Source organism: Symphalangus syndactylus, chromosome 8 (assembly GCF_028878055.3).
Source record: "Symphalangus syndactylus isolate Jambi chromosome 8, NHGRI_mSymSyn1-v2.1_pri, whole genome shotgun sequence".
Lineage (NCBI taxonomy): Eukaryota > Metazoa > Chordata > Mammalia > Primates > Hylobatidae > Symphalangus > Symphalangus syndactylus.
In genome coordinates, this window is record NC_072430.2 from 104,768,283 (window position 1) to 104,787,731 (window position 19,449).

Sequence of the window (19,449 nt, forward strand, 5' to 3'; positions counted from 1 at the left end):
TAAGTTTTCCCAGATGTTTTACATCTCTGTTCTTATTTACCAGATAAACTTTGTAGTTAGTTACTAGATAAACTGTAAATAGTGATAAAATTTTTCAGTTTATATAAAGGTAGCACTTCATTTTAAAACCAGTAATTAGTCGGGAGCCAAGATGGCCGAATAGGAACAGCTCTGGTCTACAGCTCCCAGCATGAGCGATGTAGAAGACGGGTGATTTCTGCATTTCCATCTGAGCCACTGCTGTTCTGCAGCCACCGCTGCTGATACCCAGGCAAACGGTCTGGAGTGGGCCTCTAGCAAACTCCAACAGACCTGCAGCTGAGGGTCCTTTATGTTGGAAGGAAAACTAACAAACAGAAAGGACATCCACACCAAAAACCCATCTGTATGTCACCATCATCAAAGACCAAAAGTAGATAAAACCACAAAGATGGGGAAAAAACAGAGCAGAAAAACTGGAAACTCTAAAAAGCAGAGTGCCTCTCCTCCTCCAAAGGAATGCAGCTCCTCACCAGCAATGGAACAAAGCTGGATGGAGAATGACTTTGAGGAGTTGAGAGAAGAAGGCTTCAGACAATCAAACTACTCCGAGCTACAGGAGGAAATTCAAACCAATGGCAAAGAAGTTAAAAACTCTGAAAAAAAATTAGACGAATGGATAACTAGAATAACTAATGTAGAGAAGTCCTTAAAGGAGCTGATGGAGCTGAAAGCCAAGGCTCGAGAACTACGTGAAGAATGCAGAAGCCTCAGGAGCCGATGCAATCAACTGGAAGAAAGGGTATCAGTGATGGAAGATGAAATGAATGAAATGAAGCGAAAAGGGAAGTTTAGAGAGAAAAGAATAAAAAGAAACAAACAAAGCCTCCAAGAAATATGGGACTATGTGAAAAGACCAAATCTACCTCTGATTGGTGTACTTGAAAGTGACGGGGAGAATGGAACCAAGTTGGAAAACACTCTGCAGGATATTATCCAGAACTTCCCCAATCTAGCAAGGCAGGCCAACATTCAGATTCAGGAAATACAGAGAACGCCACAAAGATACTCCTCAAGAAGAGCAACTCCAAGACACATATATGTCAGATTCACCAAAGTTGAAATGAAGGAAAAAATGTTAAGGGCAGCCAGAGAGAAAGGTCGGGTTACCCACAAAGGGAAGCCCATCAGACTAACAGCAGATCTCTTGGCAGAAACTCTACAAGCCAGAAGAGAGTGGGGGCCAATATTCAACATTCTTAAAGAAAAGAATTTTCAATCCAGATTTTCGTATCCAGCCAAACTAAGCTTCATAAGTGAAGGAGAAATAAAATACTTTACAGACAAGCAAATGCTGAGAGATTTTGTCACCACCAGGCCTGCCCTAAAAGAGCACCCGAAAGAAACACTAAACATGGAAAGAAACAACCGGTAGCAGCAACTGCAAAAATATGCCAAAATGTAAAGACCATCAAGGCTGGGAAGAAACTGCATCAACTAACGAGTAAAATAACCAGCTAACATCATAATGACAGGACCAAATTCACACATAACAATATTAACTTTAAATGTAAATGTGCTAAATGCTCCAGTTAAAAGACACAGACTGGCAAATTGGATAAAGAGTCAAGACCCATCAGTGTGCTGTATTCAGGAAACCCATCTCATGTGCAGAGACACACATAGGCTCAAAATAAAGGGATGGAGGAAGATCTACTAAGCAAATGGAAAACAAAAAAAGGCAGGGGTTGCAATCCTAGTCTCTGATAAAACAGACTTTAAACCAACAAAGATCAAAAGAGACAAAGAAGGCCATTACATAATGGTAAAGGGATCAATTCAACAAGAAGAGCTAACTATCCTAAATATATATGCACCCAATACAGGAGCACCCAGATTCATAAAGCAAGTCCTTAGTGACCTACAAAGAGACTTAGACTCCCACACAATAATAATGGGAGACTTTAACACCCCACTGTCAACAGTAAACAGATCAAGAGACAGAAAGTTAACAAGGATACCCAGGAATTGAACTCGGACCTAATAGACATCTACAGAACTCTCCACCCCAAATCAACAGAATATACATTTTTTTCAGCACCACACCACACCTATTCCAAAATTGACCACATAGTTGGAAGTAAAGCTCTCCTCAGCAAATGTAAAAGAACAGAAATTATAACAAACTCTCTCAGACCACAGTGCAATCAAACTAGAACTCAGGATTAAGAAACTCACTCAAAACCGCTCAAGTACATGGAAACTGAACAACCTGCTCCTGAATGACTACTGGGTACATAATGAAATGAAGGCAGAAATAAAGATGTTCTTTGAAACCAAAGAGAACAAAGACACAACATACCGGAATCTCTGGGACACATTTAAAGCAGTGTGTAGAGGGAAATTTATAGCACTAAATGCCCACAAGAGAAAGCAGGAAAGATCCAAAATTGACACCCTAACATCACAATTAAAAGAACTAGAAAAGCAAGAACAAACACATTCAAAAGCTAGCAGAAGGCAAGAAATAATTAAAATCAGAGCAGAACTGAAGGAAATAGAGACACAAGAAACCCTTCAAAAAATTAATGAATCTAGGAGCTGGTTTTTTGAAAAGATCAACAAAATCGATAGACCACTAGCAAGACTAATAAAGAAGAAAGGAGAGAAGAATCAAATAGATGCAATAAAAAATGATAAAGGGGATATCACCACCAATCCCACAGAAATACAAACTACCATCAGAGAATACTACAAACACCTCTACGCAAATAAACTAGAAAATCTAGAAGAAATGGATAAATTTCTGGACACATACACCCTCCTAAGACTAAACCAGGAAGAAGTTGAATCTCTGAATAGACCAATAAGAGGCTCTGAAACTGTGGCAATAATCAATAGCTTACCAACCAAAAAAAGTCCAGGACCAGATGGATTCACAGCCAAATTCTACCAGAGGTACAAGGAGGAGCTGGTACCATTCCTTCTGAAACTATTCCAATCAATAGAAAAAGATGGAATCCTCCCTAACTCATTTTATGAGGCCAGCATCATCCTGATACCAAAGCCTGGCAGAGACACAACCAAAAAAGAGAATTTCAGACCAATATCCTTGATGAACATTGATGCAAAAATCTTCAATAAAATACTGGCAAACCAAATCCAGCAGCACATCAAAAAGCTTATCCACCATGATCAAGTGGGCTTCATCCCTGGGATGCAAGGGTGGTTCAACATACACAAATCAATAAATGTAATCCAGGATGTAAACAGAACCAAAGACAAAAACCACATGATTATCTCAATAGATGCAGAAAAGGCCTTTGACAAAATTCAACAACCCTTCATGCTAACTCTCAATAAATTAGGTATTGATGGCACATATGTCAAAATGATAAGAGCTATCTATGACAAACCCACAGCCAATATCATATTGAATGGGCAAAAACTGGAAGCATTCCCTTTGAAAACTGGCACAAGACAGGGATGCCCTCTCTCACCACTCCTATTCAACATAGTGTTGGAAGTTCTGGCCAGGGCAATTAGGCAGGAGAAGGAAATAAAGGGTATTCAGTTAGGAAAAGAGGAAGTCAAATTGTCCCTGTTTGCAGATGACATGATTATATATCTAGAAAACCCCATTGTCTCAGCCCAAAATCTCCTTAAGCTGATAAGCAACTTCAGCAAAGTCTCAGGATACAAAATCAATGTACAAAAATCACAAGCATTCTTATACACCAATCTCAGACAAACAGCCAAATCATGAGTGAACTCCCATTCACAATTGCTTCAAAGAGAATAAAATACCTAGGAATCCAACTTACAAGGGATGTGAAGGACCTCTTCAAGGAGAACTACAAACCACTGCTCAATGAAATAAAAGAGGATACAAACAAATGGAAGAACAGTCCATGCTCATGGGTAGAAAGAATCAATATCGTGAAAATGGCCACACTGCCCAAGGTAATTTATAGATTCAATGCCATCCCCATCAAGCTACCAATGACTTTCTTCACAGAATTGGAAAAAGCTAAAGTTCATATGGGACCAAAAAAGAGCCCACATCGCCAAGTCAATCCTAAGCCAAAAGAACAAAGCCAGAGGCATCACACTACCTGACTTCAAACTATACTACAAGGTTACAATAACCAGAACAGCATGGTACTGGTACCAAAACAGAGATATAGATCAATGGAACAGAAAAGAGCCCTCAGAAATAATGCTGCATATCTACAACCATCTGATCTTTGACAAACCTGACAAAAACAAGCAATGGGGAAAGGATTCCCTATTTAATAAATGGTGCTGGGAAAACTGGCTAGCCATATGTAGAAAGCTGAAACTGGATCCCTTCCTTATACCTTATACAAAAATTAATTCAAGATGGATTAAAGACTTACATATTAGACCTAAAACCATAAAAACTCTAGAAGAAAACCTAGGCAATACCATTCAGGACATAGGCATGGGCAAGGACTTCATGTCTAAAACACCAAAAGCAATGGCAACAAAAGCCAAAATTGACAAATGGGATCTCATTAAACTAAAGAGCTTCTGCATAGCAAAAGAAACTACCATCAGAGTGAACAGGCAACTTACAGAATGGGAGAAAATTTTCGCAACCTACTCATCTGACAAAGGGCTAATATCCAGAATCTACAATGAACTCAAACAAATTTACAAGAAAAAGACAACCCCATCAAAAAGTGGGCCAAGGATATGAACAGGCACTTCTCAAAAGAAGACATTTATGCAGCCAAAAAACACATGAAAAAATGCTCATCATCACTGGCCATCAGAGAAATGCAAATCAAAACCACAATAAGATACCATGTCACTCCAGTTAGAATGGTGATCATTAAAAAGTCAGGAAACAACAGGTGCTGGAGAGGATGTGGAGAAATAGGAACACTTTTACACTGTTGGTGGGACTGTAAACTAGTTCAACCATTGTGGAAGTCAGTGTGGCGATTCTTCAGGGATCTAGAACTAGAAATACCATTTGACCCAGCCATCCCATTACTGGGTATATACCCAAAGGATTATAAATCATGCTACTATAAAGACACATGCACATGTATGTTTACTGCGGCACTATTCACGATAGCAAAGACTTGGAACCAACCCAAATGTCCAACAACGATAGACTGGATTAAGAAAATGTGGCACGTATACACCATGGAATACTGTGCAGCCATAAAAAATGATGAGTTCATGTCCTTTGTAGGGATATGGATGAAACTGGAAACCAACATTCTCAGCAAACTATCACAAGGACAAAAAACCAAACACCACATGTTCTCACTCATGGATGGGAATTGAACAATGAGAACACATGGACACAGGAAGGGGAACATCACACTCCGGGGACTGTTGTGGGGTGGGGAGAGGGGGGAGGGATAGCATTAGGAGATATACCTAATGCTAAATGATGAGTTAATGGGTGCAGCACACCAACATGGCACATGTATACATATGTAACAAACCTGCACATTGTGCATATGTACCCTAAAACTTAAACTATAATAATAATAAAATTTTTTTAAACTTAAATAAAAATTAAATTAATTTAAAAAAACAGTATTAGGTTGGCGCAAAATTAATTGCAGTTCTTGCCACTGGAAGTAATGGTAAAAACCGCAATTACTCTTGCACCAACCTTATATTTCTGTAAGATCAAGTTGTAAACCTATTTGTTTTCCCTAAGATCCGTTCCTGCAGAGTTGGAATAAATATGATTGTTTACACTTAAGAGTCCAGGACTACAGCAGGCCTGGTTGGAGGGGAGGTACTACTGTTCCCAGACTTAAATCCAGCTGGAACACTACCTAAAATATGGAATAACATAAGACCATCAAAAGCAATGTCCCAGGACTTACAGTATTTGCTAAGACGCAAGAGGGTGTGACACAGACGCTAAGCGCCACTGGTGAGGAGATGAAGGGGTCGTCTTCATCTTCTCCGGATGATTTCCGCCCACATAGAGGGCGCTAGTGACGCCCACACACGTGCTGGTGTCCCAGGAAGAGTTTTCCTCAGGAACGTTGGATCTTAATCAAGGCTTTCTCCGTTGGGGTGGATGGGTTGGACTTTAGGCTCCAGCAAGCCCCGCCCCACTCGGCGGGTCGGTGCCGCCGGGTCCCAGGTTCCGGCTACTTCCCACAACCGCCGCCTCCCGCTCCGGGCCCTCGAACCAGCGCGGACACCACAATGGACCGGGCGTCCGAGCTGCTCTTCTACGTGAACGGCCGCAAGGTGAGCGCCCGCGGGCTGCCCCTGCCGCTAGACCTGCGGCCAGGGCCGGGGCAGAGAGGAGCCCGTGCCATTCGTCCCATCCTTTCGTTTAAGGCACTCAGGCACGGACTGGCTTTCTCCTGAACCGCCTTCGCGTTCCCACCCCCGCCTCTGGGACAGATAAAGGCTGCGTTTTCAGGGACTGTCCTGGATCTTTGGGCCCCCACCTTCCTCATGTTCCCCTTTCCTCTCCTTCCAAGGCTCACAAGCTGATTACCAACCACACGCCCTCCCTAAACAGTAAGAAAGTATTCTTGCCCATCAGGGTTAGCACTCCCAAATCTTCCTTCAATCCCAGCCGATAACAGGAAGGTCCCCAGTACATTGAGAGCAGCCTACAGAGATGGCTGAGCCTCAGCTCGCGGGGTGCGTTTGGAAGCGCAGAGAGCAACTTAGATTCGGGACAAGACCGTAGAGACGAACACATTCAAACCACCCCCATCGTTTCTCAGATGAAGAAATCGTTACTTTCCAAAGTCACAGCTAGTTCCCGGCAGAGCTGAACCCAAGTCAGTCTCTGGGGGCTCCAAGGTCCTCACGGGTTCCACTGCTGGGTGCGGGCCCTGTCCCCTCAGAAGCTGGGCTCGCTCTGCGCAACCCGAGGGACAGTCCCAGGCAGTGTCCTATGTTTGGGAGCAGCAAAGCCCCGTGGGCATCCTTTAAAACACCCTCCTCAAAGTGAGCATCAACTCTGCTCACTCTTAATGTTCCAGTTTCATTGACATTACACTGAAGGAGGAAACTGAGGCATGAAGGTTAAGGAGCTCCCTTGAGAGCTGTGGCTCACGCCTGTAATCAGCATTTTGGGAGAACGAGGCAGGAGGATTGCTTGAGCCCAGGAGTTCGAGTTTAGCCTGGGCAACATGGCGAAACCCTGTCTCTACAAAAAAAAACAAAAACAGGTGTGGTGGTGCGTGCCTGCAGCCCAGCTACTGGGGAGGGTGAAGGGGGAGGATTTCTTGAGTCTAGGAGTTCAAGGTTACAGTGAGCTGTGATCACACCACTGCACTCCAGCCTGGGCAAAAGAGTGAGATCCTATCTCTTAAAAACAACAAAAACAGAGCTAACAACCAAGCAAGGGCAGTGGCACCTGATTTCCCTGGTGCTCGTGTTGGTGCGAGTTCATTCAGAGCCACCTGTGACCCCTGCTTCTGGCTAAGGGCAGCCACAGCACTTTTCCTGACCGGCACCAGCTGCTTCCCCTGGAAGCTAACCAGGGTGAAGCACCAGGCCCTAGTTGTGAGGCCTGTTCTAAGACTCTGAGCCTAATTTCATTTGTGGTTTTGTATTATGTTTCTTAAAGAGGATCCCCCAAATTGTACATTAGGCCCCTCAAAAACTTTGTCTGCCCCTGCTGCCTGGGTTCTACACTGGATAAGATGAGCTTGTTTTTCCTGATCTGTAATGGGGGTCATTAGGACCCCTTCACAGGACTGCTGTGAGGGTGAAATATGACAATGGGGTGAGATGATTGACATTATGTCATTTTTTTCTTCCTTTGTGTAATGGAATGGTATAGTAAACACAACACTGGCTTTGTTGTTTAGACAAACAAGTCTTTAATTCCAATTCTAATTCTGATTGAGAAAACCTAACCTCTCAGAGGCCCAGTTTCTCTGTTAAAAAGGGATAATACCACTTACTTCGTAAAGAGTGATCATGAGCATTCAATCCACTTGTTTGTTAAGGGCTTACCGTATGCCAGGCAGTGTTCCAGGCTTATGAGATACAGCAGAGCATAGAAATAACAAGTCCCTGCGTGCATGGAGCTTACATCATGCTGGGGAGATAGTAAGCATATAAATACGTGGAAATGTGTAATGTCAGGAAGTGAGAAGTGCTAATATAAAAAATAAAGCACAGCGTGGGGACAGAGCGTGCAGGATACTTAGAGGGGATGGATGTTTTGGCCTGTCTGAAAGGGTGGCATTTGAGCAGTGACTGGGATGCAGTGAGGAACAAGCCATGCAAACATCTGGGGAAAGAGCATCCAGGCAGTGGGAATGGCAGGTGCAAAAGCCCTGAGGTGGGAGGATTTCTGTGTGCTAAGGAGGTAGGTTGGTGGGGCTGGCAACATGGGCAGGGGCCAGATTACTAGGGCTTTATAGGTGATGGTAAGGGTTGGGGTTAAATGAAGAAACAGGGGTTTTGAGTCTAACATCTCCTCGCTTCTCCTTCCCCCACTTCCAAACAAATATTGGGATTTTTAACATAATGGCCAACAACAATTTGTGCTCTATTGATTTTTAAAATTAGATAAGCTAGTTCTTATCTATGGACTCACTTTGTCTATGGGCCAAATGTCCTGTGGTTATTTGTAAAGTATAATCTGGAGATATTGATTCTGTTTTTGCAATTACCCATTAGAAGAAATTGTGTTAATTTTTCCCTTTCCTTCTCCTCCCTTCTAAATTCTGTTAGGTGTGTGCTTCAGTACTAATAAACAAGCCTGATTACTTACATGGAAAGAACTAGAATAAGCTTTTTTTTTAATTATTTTTTTGAGATCAAGTCTCACTCTGTTGCCCAGGCTGGAGTGCAGTGGCATGATCTCAGCTCACTGCAACCTCTGCCTCCCAGGTTCAATCAATTCTCATGCTTCAGCCTCCTGAGTAGCTGGGACTATGGAACTATAAGCACCCACCACCACGCTAATTTTTGTATTTTTATATTTTTGAAACCCCAACAGGGTTTCACCATGTTGGCCAGGCTGGTCTCAAACTCCTGACCTCAGGTGATCTCCCTGACTCGGCCTCCCAAAGTGCTGGGATTACAGGCTTGAGCCACTGTGTCCAGTCTAGCATGAACTTTTTGGTTCCAGAGAGTAAGGGATTGTTGATAAGGGTGTAAGAGAGAAAACCCACCCTAGAAGAGGGCTTTTGAAGTCAAACACAATCTCTGGAATTAAAAACTCACCTTTGAAAAGGAAGCTTAGAAGTGAAGCCACTTAGGAGACAATAGGTGACATGATTGGCTTCTATTCTGCTTTTTGCTAAATTTTCTCAGGTCACCAAAAGTTGTCCTCAGGCAGAAGATAGTGACATCTGGAGGCAAGGACAGCACACGTTAGCCAGGGACCTAGTTGCAGAGAGATTTCTGAAATCTTATTCACTCTACCAAGGCCCCCAGAAGAACAGATGACCCATTTAACATGGAGTTTAAGGGAGGAAGAGCCCATGAATAAATTCTACCATAGATGCCACATAACAACCTCAACTCAGGAAATGAAACATGTCATTTCATGAGGCAATGAGGTGTGGAAATCAAAGGTATGGGCCTTGCAACTAGTTGGGGATGGGTTTGAATCCTGTGCTATCTGCTCTGCCACCTGGCGGGTCTGGGGCCTCAGGCAAGGTACTTAATATCGCTGAGTTTCCGTTTTCTCTATTTGCAAAATGGAGCTAATAACAAAACCTTTTCCCTTGAAATTGGGGCTGATTAAGTTACATGGAGAGTGGTTAGCAGGGTGCGTGTATACAGTAAACAGATTGTAAATTGATATGTGGAAACAATTGTTACTATCTGGACTATAAAATAACCTGTTTCATTAGTAGAGCCAGAACCTGCTTAGAGGTGTCAAGGATGCTAAGAAGCAGTCATCCTGCATTATTTGCACAATGAGCATAGACTTTTGGTACTGGTGTAGGAATCTGGAAAGAGCAGTTTATTGGCTAGCATTCTCTAAGGTTCTTGGTTTACAAGGCTGAGAGAGGAAATTTCTGGGCTTCTGGAATGGCTGCAATGATTCAGAGAAAAGTGGAGAAGGTGGAGGCAGCTTAGGCAGAAAGAAGTAACAAGCAAAATGAATTTTAAAAGCAACCTAAAGCTCAGGAAGATGTGTCCTCATGGCTGTTCCCTGAGGCTTCTTTCTCTCCTCTGAGGCTGCTGTAGATTATTGTTCTTTGCTAACTGCATCTCACAATGTACACCCCTTTCTCTCCTCCTCTTCTACCTCTCAGCCTTGTCCCTTCACATGCACCTCTACCCCTTCCTTATTTTCTACTCTCTCCCCTCTCATCTCTCTCTCTTCCTTTCTCTTTCTGACTCTGTCTTGGATCTGGCAGGGCCTCCTCAGGCACTAGTCATTGGCAGTACACACAGAAAAGTGATTTCTTAACCAAGTACAGTGTGAACTTGGACTCTCTCAAAAGGGCTGGCAGTGATACAGAGGGGCAGATTCCACCCTCAGATTCAAGACTATGCTGAGATTGAGTACATGCAATGACCCTGACCTGAGAACTGGCAACATCTCTCAAATCCAGAGTCAACCAGAATAGCTGTTACCCATCCCCTCTATACCTCCTAGCCTCCATCTGAGTCCTAACTTCCCTGTTTCATTCCCAGAGCTGCCAGGACAAGAAGCGTGCTAGATCTCTGCCCCCACTTCCTCCAAATACAACACTCACTACATCAAAACAACAACAACAACAACAAAAACACATTTCAAACTGGTGAGACTTTGAGCCAGATTCCAATCCCTTGAAACATTTCCTGGAACACATACCCAAACAAGCATGACCACCTTCTTCCATGAATTCCTTCCTCAAATATAGAAATATTCCTCAGCCTAAAATGCTATTCTTTACTAACTAGGCTACCCAGACCCTGTCTATCCATTAAAACGGGGCTTCTATTGTTTACCATCATATCTAGGAACAGACATTGTGAGGTTGGGGCAGAAGCTTTATGGTGTTATCTGAGACCCACGTTTCTTCTCTCTTTTTTCTCTCCTGCCATTAACATGTTGCCTCATGGTCTAAGATAACTGCTGGAGTTCTAGCCATTTCATCCCTATTCCAAGTAGTGGGAAGGAAGGAAAGGAGAATGCATGCCAGGATAGACAACCTACAGTTTCTGCCACTGATAACTTCTGTGTTTTTCTTTATTTTTCATCTGTTCAGATGCCCAAGTCTGTGAGAAATTATTTCCTTCCTTCTTGGTATCTCATACCAAATCATACATAGCATGTTCCAGTCATTCATTTCATTAATTAACACTTATTACATCCTGTGATATATCCCCACCACCAAGCTCAGTGTTTGGCATAAAGAAGAATAGCAGAAGATGGCTTCTTTCAGGATTGAGATAGTCTTGTACACACACAAATAATTATGATACAGTATAAAAAGTGTCATAAAAGAAGAGGTGAAGACATCAGCCATGGGAACAAAGAGGAGGATGGTTACTTTGAGATGGGGAAGGGTATTTTAGGTGGCAGCACTCTCCATAGAGAACACTTGAGCAGGGTGGTGAATGATATACAAAATTCTGCCAAGAAGAGAGGAAGGATTTTCAGGACAGAGGGAACCTTGCATGCAAATGCAGTGAAGGTGAAAGTCCAATGCACCCCCTGGACTGTCCAGTTCATCCGTGTGGCCTGAGTTCGAATTTCTTCTTGTATTCCAGAAATAGTTGGTTATTAATTCACCTAAGATCCACTCAGTGTACTCATTTAAAAAGCACATTTTCTGGTTCCCTCTACCAGAAATCCTGATTCCATAGCGGTTTCATTTTAACAAGCATCTCCATGATTCAGGAATTCCTGGAATGGCAGTTTGGCAGCCAGGAGCCACGTTAAATTTAGGCATATACATGAGACGATCAGGCTTGGGTTTTATAGCAGTCACTCTGGTCGTGGTGCAGAGGACGATATTGCAGGTACCAAGAGTGGAGGCAGGGAGAACTGTCAGGCAGGTCTTATAATCGTTCAGACAATAGATGATATGGGCTCATGGGTAGTGACAGTAGAAGAGAAAGGAGTTTAGAGTAACATTGGAAGCCCAAGTGGAAGAACTTGGTGACACTGATTGTGGTGGATTGGAAAAAAAAGTTGAAAATAGCTCAGGTTTTTTAGCTTAGATGACCTAGCAGATACTGAGGCCATTAAAAGGTTAAGGAAAAGAAGGGAAGGAGTAAGTAAGTTTGGAAAATAAAATAAAGAGTTCCATTTGAGAGCCAATTAAGTTGAAGATACCTGAGAGGTACCCCATATATTTTCTTATCACACACACATACACACAAACAGACACACACACACACACCAATCTTTCTATATTGCAGACTCTTCTAGGGCACAGATCTGACCTTGGCAATTGGCATATGCCACACCTTGCCTAGCATATAGTCTGTTAGAATTGAGGGTGAGGCAGCAGCCCTAGAATAAGCATATGTCCACTCCTCACCTACTATCTCCCAGGAGGGAAAATTACTATAATATGGTGAAAGATGAATTCAGCTTCTGAAATGGCAAAGCAAGTCATGCTTCTATGTGTTCTATGAATCTAAAAGAAATGTCAATTTTTTTGTGAAAAAAGGGAAAACATGATCACTTTGGAAAACATAACCAATCATGACATTTTGATGTCATCCTTGAGAAAAAACAGCATGCTGTTCTGCTGCTATGCTGCCGGGCTGCTCCCATGAGCTTGCCTAAGTGTGTCCTTGCTGCACAGTTTTGCATCACTTAGCATACATGTTTTATCTTCCCCTTTGTTTATCTGATTGGGGCCATGGCTGGTTATCTTTTACTGGAAACCACAATTATTTGAACAAGATAAACAAGTCTTTTTAAAAATTAACTGTATCAATTTCTCAGACGCTATTCTATTCCAGCAATTCCCCTCCCTCCTTTCCTTTCTTATTTCATCACCCCTCCCCCAAGTCTGAACTGTTCTACTAATGTCTTTACTCTCACCTGCTTTAAACTTTCTAGAAAAAACTGGACAGGAGGTAGTGTTTCTGTTAGCAGAAACAACAACTGCCTTAGAGAACAGTGATAATTCAGGACCAAGGACAGGAGCACAATTGTGGTGGGGCTCAAGATTACACATAAGAGAGGTGGTTTGCATATCATAGGTGTTCCATAAAGCTGAAATCTACTTGAAAATATGAGTAAAAGGGCTAATTAACATGCATTTCCCTCAAATTAGTGTGATCCTACCAATGTGAATTTCATATTAGCTCTCTCAACTAACTCTTATTTTCCCTTTGATATAGGTGATAGAAAAAAATGTCGATCCTGAAACAATGCTGTTGCCTTATTTGAGGAAGAAGCGTATCCTTTTCTTTACTTTGACTGTGTATGTGTGTGTGTATTTGTATAACTCCAATTTCCTCATTAAATGATATTTCAAATATACATTAGAGACACTGAGACATATTCCCTACTATCATGGTTTTATGCTCGTATTTGCGAAAGTCCTATCATTTTATAGGCAGTGCACAAATGTGGCTGTCAGAAGAACCAACTTTCTTCTCGTCTCTGTATAAAATGGAGAAACTAGTAATGGAAACTTAATAGATGTTAAAAGAACCTAATTAAGCATCCTTTAGAATTAAGACTCACAATATTTATACTCTGTCCTTAAGGACTAATTATTATGCCCATTAGGAAAAGAGAGCACAAAAGTCACCTGAAATGAAAGTAAAAGAAAAATGGAAGAACTAAACCTGAAAATGTTATCCTAGAAAAACTTGCCAAATAAATGCCATCTAAGGAATGGATTTTTAGCTTGCTATGCATCAACTCCAGTGGGCTACCAGACAGTGAAAGACACTACAGAATTATATGCAAAATTATGTTTCAATGGGGGTGTGTACATTTTTCCCCCTGGAGAGAGTAAAATTACCAGAAGAGTACATAACTCCAAAGCATCAATAATTATTTTTCAGACACATGAGTATGTTTCTGAAACATGCTCATGAAAGTCATGCAAGATCTTTAGACATAAAAAACAATGAACATGACTTCCTGATTATCCACAGTACCTATGTATAATATTTAAAGTTTGGTTCACTGTGAGTGACAGAAAACTCCACCTCATGGTAAACAAGATAGAAGGTAGGAGTTTCTTTCTCATTGTGTTAGATCAAGTTCTTCAAGATGTAGACACCAAAAATGAGATTAAATGTGCCAGGATTTTATTAGAAGAAATGCCTGTGGGAAAGGAAGTAGGGAGTGAATCAGAGGAGGCTTAGGGAGCCATTTGATCACCATGTAAGTCTGACCCTGGAGATAAGGTTGAGTGGAAGGGCCCTAGACTGCTGGTCAGTCTAAGGCACGTTCTTCAGAACCACTAGGGATGGTTGACAAGGACTCCATGTCTCTCCATAGCACTAAGCCATTGGTGGAGAGCAGTCCATGGGAGGCATGGTCTTAATGAAAACTGGAGTAATCAATATTAAAGTGCAGCAACGGGGTCCCTTGGTCAGTTACCCTCTGTGTTGAAGGGAGGTCTGTGAGGCGTGTTTGCATGGGTATCACACTCACATAAAGGAAGCCCACAGGTAGGTGGATCAGGGCTGGTAAAGCAGTGTCACAGCGTTGTTGAGGAACCAAGCAGCACCTTCCTCAGCACACAGCTTTCTCCCCACCGTCAGAGATGACTAATGGAGGCCCAGCCCTCATATCTGAATTCCAGCAGATAGGAAGAAGTAATGAACAAAGAAAGAAGCACCCCTCTCCTTTTAAGGACACTCTTCTCCTGGAAGTCATACACCACAACACTAATATTTACATCCTATTAGCCAGCACTGTTAATGACCCCACCTAGCCGCAGAGGAGGCTGGAAAAGTCTGTTTTTCACTCTGGGAAGCCATGTGTGTGGCTAAAAATCAGGGTTTCTATTTCTAAGGAGTAATGAGAGAACAGATATTAGGGAACAGATGGCAGTTTTTGCCACTGAAAGGCAGAGAAATACACAAACATGGCTAACATGACACAAATATTCCAAGAATTATCTATAATTTAATATTTTGCTTTGTGTCATCAAAGACAGAGATAAGGATGAGAATAAATGTGCAATGTGTTCATACCTTCAAATACTCAAGCCCTTACATATATAGACTCTTCTTTTTTCAGTTTGGCCCTATTTTTGGCAACCTGAGGTCCAGTTGTTTTCAAAGGGAGGATACAAGATATTACACACAAAAGGAAATCAAGAATTTACAAGATTATTATAGTTGCTATAATAGTAATTAAGACATAAACACATTATTTGATGACTATGTATTGAACTTAACTAACATTTAAGAGTCTGTGATATTACTGTCTCCTAGTGGCAGAATTACATAACACATATGATCTTTAACTATACCTCTTCCAGTTCGACTCACAGGAACTAAGTATGGCTGTGGAGGAGGAGGCTGTGGTGCCTGTACAGTGATGATATCACGATATAACCCCATCACCAAGAGGATAAGGTACCATGCAGCAAAGTCCAGATATGGATGAATTTTTATAATTTTGAACTTTGTTATATTCCTTCATTTGGTAAATATATATTGAGTACCTACCATGTGAAAAGAAATGGCCACTGGGGGTACAATGATGAACAAGGCAGACATGGTCCCAGGAATATGAATGTGTTGGGAAAAAAAATGTAGCATCAATGAGGATAACATATGGTCAAAGAATTCCCCGTCAAAGCCAAGCACAGTGGCACACATTTCTAGCTACTTGTGAGGCTGTCAGGAGGATTGCTTGAGTTTGAGTCCAGCCTGGGCAACATAGCAAGACTCGTCTCTAAGAAAAAAAAAATCCCCTGTCAAAAGTTAAATGGCTCCCTAACTCCCTATCTGGGGAGAAAAGGCAGGGCTGAAATTGCAGTGGAGGATAATGCCATCATCACATTCATTTATTACTCTTCCAGCCCCTAACTTATCTCCTTCCTCCCATCTGGTGCATTCTCCATACATCAGCCAGAGTGACCTGCTTTAATTATCATCAGATCAAGTCACTCGCATACTTATAAGCCCCCAGTGGCTTCCCATTATGTTTAACATCTGTTTATGTTTGGTATTTATCCTTCTTCACATTTGCCAAGTTTCTTGGATCTGTGTGTTGATGTCTTCTGGAAACTTATCAAGGCATTATCTCTTCAAATATTTACTCTGGGCCACACACTCTTCCCTCTGTTCTTCTGGGACTCCAATTATGCTAATGTTAGACCATTTTACATCATTTCACAGATCTCACTTGAAGGCTAAGGATCTGAGCACTGGTGAGGCTTCAGATATCTGCCTGTGTTCCATACCAAACTACCTGCTGTCTGATCTCTGAGAGGTTCCTCCCTGCTTTACAGCCTGGCTGTCAGCTTTTTAGTTCATGAGGGATTTCTCTTTGCTTACCTATATCACCTTCCATGCTTTGAGAGATCTGTCGCAGCCATGCTGCTCTGTCGTTAGCCTCTGGGGAGTGGTGACTACCCTATACTCTGTGAAGTCTGAGTACCTAGGGTTTCTCTCAGTTCTCCTGTCTCTCCCCCAGCCTTCTTTGTTTAAGGACCAGTATGCTTGGAAAGTTTATTTTAGCTCTCTTTCCCTGCCTATGTTTGGGGAATTACCCCTGGCACTCAGTGATCTCTGGTGGGGAAGAGATTGGAGATAATGCATCCCAGCTTTGTATTTCCATCTGTTGTTATCAGCCCACATGCAACCATGCAAAATTTGTTGGAAGTTGGTCTGGTTTCTCCTTACTCCTGTTTAAGGCAGGTTCCTTTTCCTCCTTCAATTTCAGGAAGAGAATAATTGTATCTCAGGGATGAGAGAAACTGTATCTTCTCTCTTATGAAAGGGTTGTCACATCAGAGTTTAGTTTATTTATTAAGTTTTGCTCATAAAGTTTCTTGGTGTACTCAGCATCTGATGAGCTTTGAAAATGTGATTATGTTCCTTGTATGGTTTACTTTGGTGTTTAGAATGAGAGTGGCAGTCTCTTACGACTCTTAATGGCTTGTTTTTACATTCTGGCCTTTGTACTGAGGCATCAGTTTCTCCAGTTCTTTAATGTTTAACTTATGCATTCATCAGCGTGACAGTGAGGTGCTGGTGAAGGCTAGCTGCTCTGGTTGCTAATGGAGACCAGGCCTGCCATAGGTGCATGGTTACCTGTGACTAGAGAATGTCAACCCCTCATTCAAGAGCAAAAACCATCAAAGTTGTGACAGTTTTTGATAAGCGGACACCATTGTGGAATTAGAATTAGGAGGCCTAATTTTAATCCTGCCTCTGACACTCTGGCTGTGACCCTGAGTAAATCACTCTGATCCTCAGATTCCACCTCTATAAAATGGGCCTGAGCTAAGGAGGAAATGTATGTGTAAAACCTGGGGACATTATACAAAAATCTGCCACAGTGGAGAAGCTCAGTGAATGCCTGGCTCCTTTCCCACTGTATGTGATGTAATTTGTAATTTGTGCTTTTCTTTTGCATTCTGAAGGCATCACCCAGCCAATGCCTGTCTGATTCCCATCTGTTCTCTGTATGGTGCTGCCATCACCACAGTAGAAGGCATAGGAAGCACCCACACCAGAATTCATCCTGTTCAGGTGAGGATGTGCCTCTTCCTTATAGGCTTTCTGTGCTTTAGAGTCCTTGAGAATAAGAGAGTGGAGCAGCCTGGGGCCTGCTGCCTTGGCCACTCCAACAGATACAACCTAGCTGGGAACAAGAGCGAAGCCTGGCATATTGGGATATGTGAGTGTTTCTGACTAACTTCTTGGAAAGATGCTTTTGGAAGGCTAGAAAACCTTTTCTTCTCTAAGAATGCCCTGACATTTGTGGGTTTGTTTTCTGTGTTCTAATTAGATGGGACCTATCTATTTGACACCTTCCAAACTCATAAAGAAACAAGAGCCAGGTGCAGTGGCTCACACCTGTAATCCCAACACTTTGGGAGGTCAAGGCAGGTGGATTGCTTGAGCCCAGGAGTTTGAGACCAGCTTAGGCAACATGGTGAAACATGTCTCTACAAAAGTACGAAAATTAGCCGGGTGTGGTGGTGAGCAACTGTAGTCCTAGCTACTCAGGAGTGCTGAGGTGAGAGAATCACTTGAGCCTGGGAGGTTGAGGCTGCAGTAAACCATGGTTGCACCCTGTACTTCAGCCTGGGTGACAGAGTGAGACCCTGTCATAAGAAAGAGAAGGAGAAAAAGAGGGAGAGAGGAAGGAGGAAGGGAGGGAAGGAAGGAAGGAAGGAAAGAAAGGATGAAGGAAGAAAGAGAAAGAAGAGCCATGTGCATTGAGGGATATAATTTTATGGCTTTTTTTATAAAGTGGAAAATAACAGATCTTAAGGCTGAGTGAAAATTTCAGCTACCAAAAAGCTTTGTTATATTTAGAGCTTGTTTGGAAGACAGATGATAGGAGTTGTCAATAAGTTTTTTGGCTTTTCTCCTAAAGAAGCACCTTGTTAGAGTTTTAGACTCAAGTAAAAAGGCATCTTCAGACACCTGAGTCTTTATGTATATATTGCCCATAAGAATGTCATTTCTAGGCCAGGCGTGGTGGCTCACACCTATAATCCCAGCACGTTGGGAGGCCGAGGTGGGCGGATCACGAGCTCAAGAGATCGAGACCATCCTGGCCAATGTGGTGAAACCCTGTCTCTACTAAAACTACAAAAATCAGCTGGGCATAGTGGTGCATACCTGTAGTCCCAAGCTACTCGGGAGGCTGAAGCAGGAGAATCACTTCAACCCGGGAGGTGGAGGTTGCAGTGAGCCAAGATTGTGCTACTGCACTCCAGCCTGGCGACAGAGCGAGACTCTGTCTCAAAAACAAAAAACAAAAAAAGCCATTTTTCCTCATTTTTATTGAAGTTAATGAAGATCAAATATGAGAAAAGATAGAAGAATGAAAAGATAGGAGCAACAAAGAAAATGACCCAAGTTCAAATTTTCTAGATTTGAAGGAATCTTGGATTCTGTTTATTTGAAAGATCATTACCCAGAGGGAGAGAATTTTGCCTGGATCATTATGAAATATCATTAACTAGAGGGAGAGAATTCTGCCTGGATGCCCATATAAGACCTCGTCATACACAGGCATACAACACCCTTTCATTTCCTCATTGACCTGGAACTCCCATTGTTACAATGTTACCAGAAGACAGCTTCCAAAATCGACTTAAACCTTAGAAGTTAGACTCCAAAGCAAAAATGCTAGGGGGAGGGAAAGGTATAAAAGAAATAAAAGCATTTTATTTATTTTTTTTTTTCATTTCTCAACTTGAGTGTAATTTGGTTTATTTCTCTAAAGGATTTCCTTTACCTCAGTAATTCACAACCACAACTGCACATTGAAACCAACCATGTGGGATCTTTAAAAGATGTATGCCTGTGCCCCATTCCCAGAGACTCTGTCAGTTGGTTTGTGGTGCTGTGTGGGGCTTGAAA

The 19,449-nt window shown here is 42.2% G+C and overlaps 1 protein-coding gene across 2 annotated transcripts in view; it reads left to right on the top strand.

Annotated features, from left to right (window-relative positions):
• Positions 1 to 6,044: 6,044 nt before the first annotated feature.
• The window catches only part of LOC129488250 (aldehyde oxidase), an 84,311-nt gene continuing 70,906 nt past the window's right edge, over positions 6,045 to 19,449 (top strand). For both annotated transcript variants that reach the window (XM_055290143.2, XM_063644886.1), the window contains exons 1-4: positions 6,045 to 6,234; positions 13,270 to 13,327; positions 15,378 to 15,474; positions 17,493 to 17,601. In XM_055290143.2, coding sequence (XP_055146118.1) covers positions 6,190 to 6,234; positions 13,270 to 13,327; positions 15,378 to 15,474; positions 17,493 to 17,601 — 309 coding nt within the window. In that variant the 5' untranslated portion in view covers positions 6,045 to 6,189. The remainder of the gene's footprint in view (positions 6,235 to 13,269; positions 13,328 to 15,377; positions 15,475 to 17,492; positions 17,602 to 19,449) is intronic.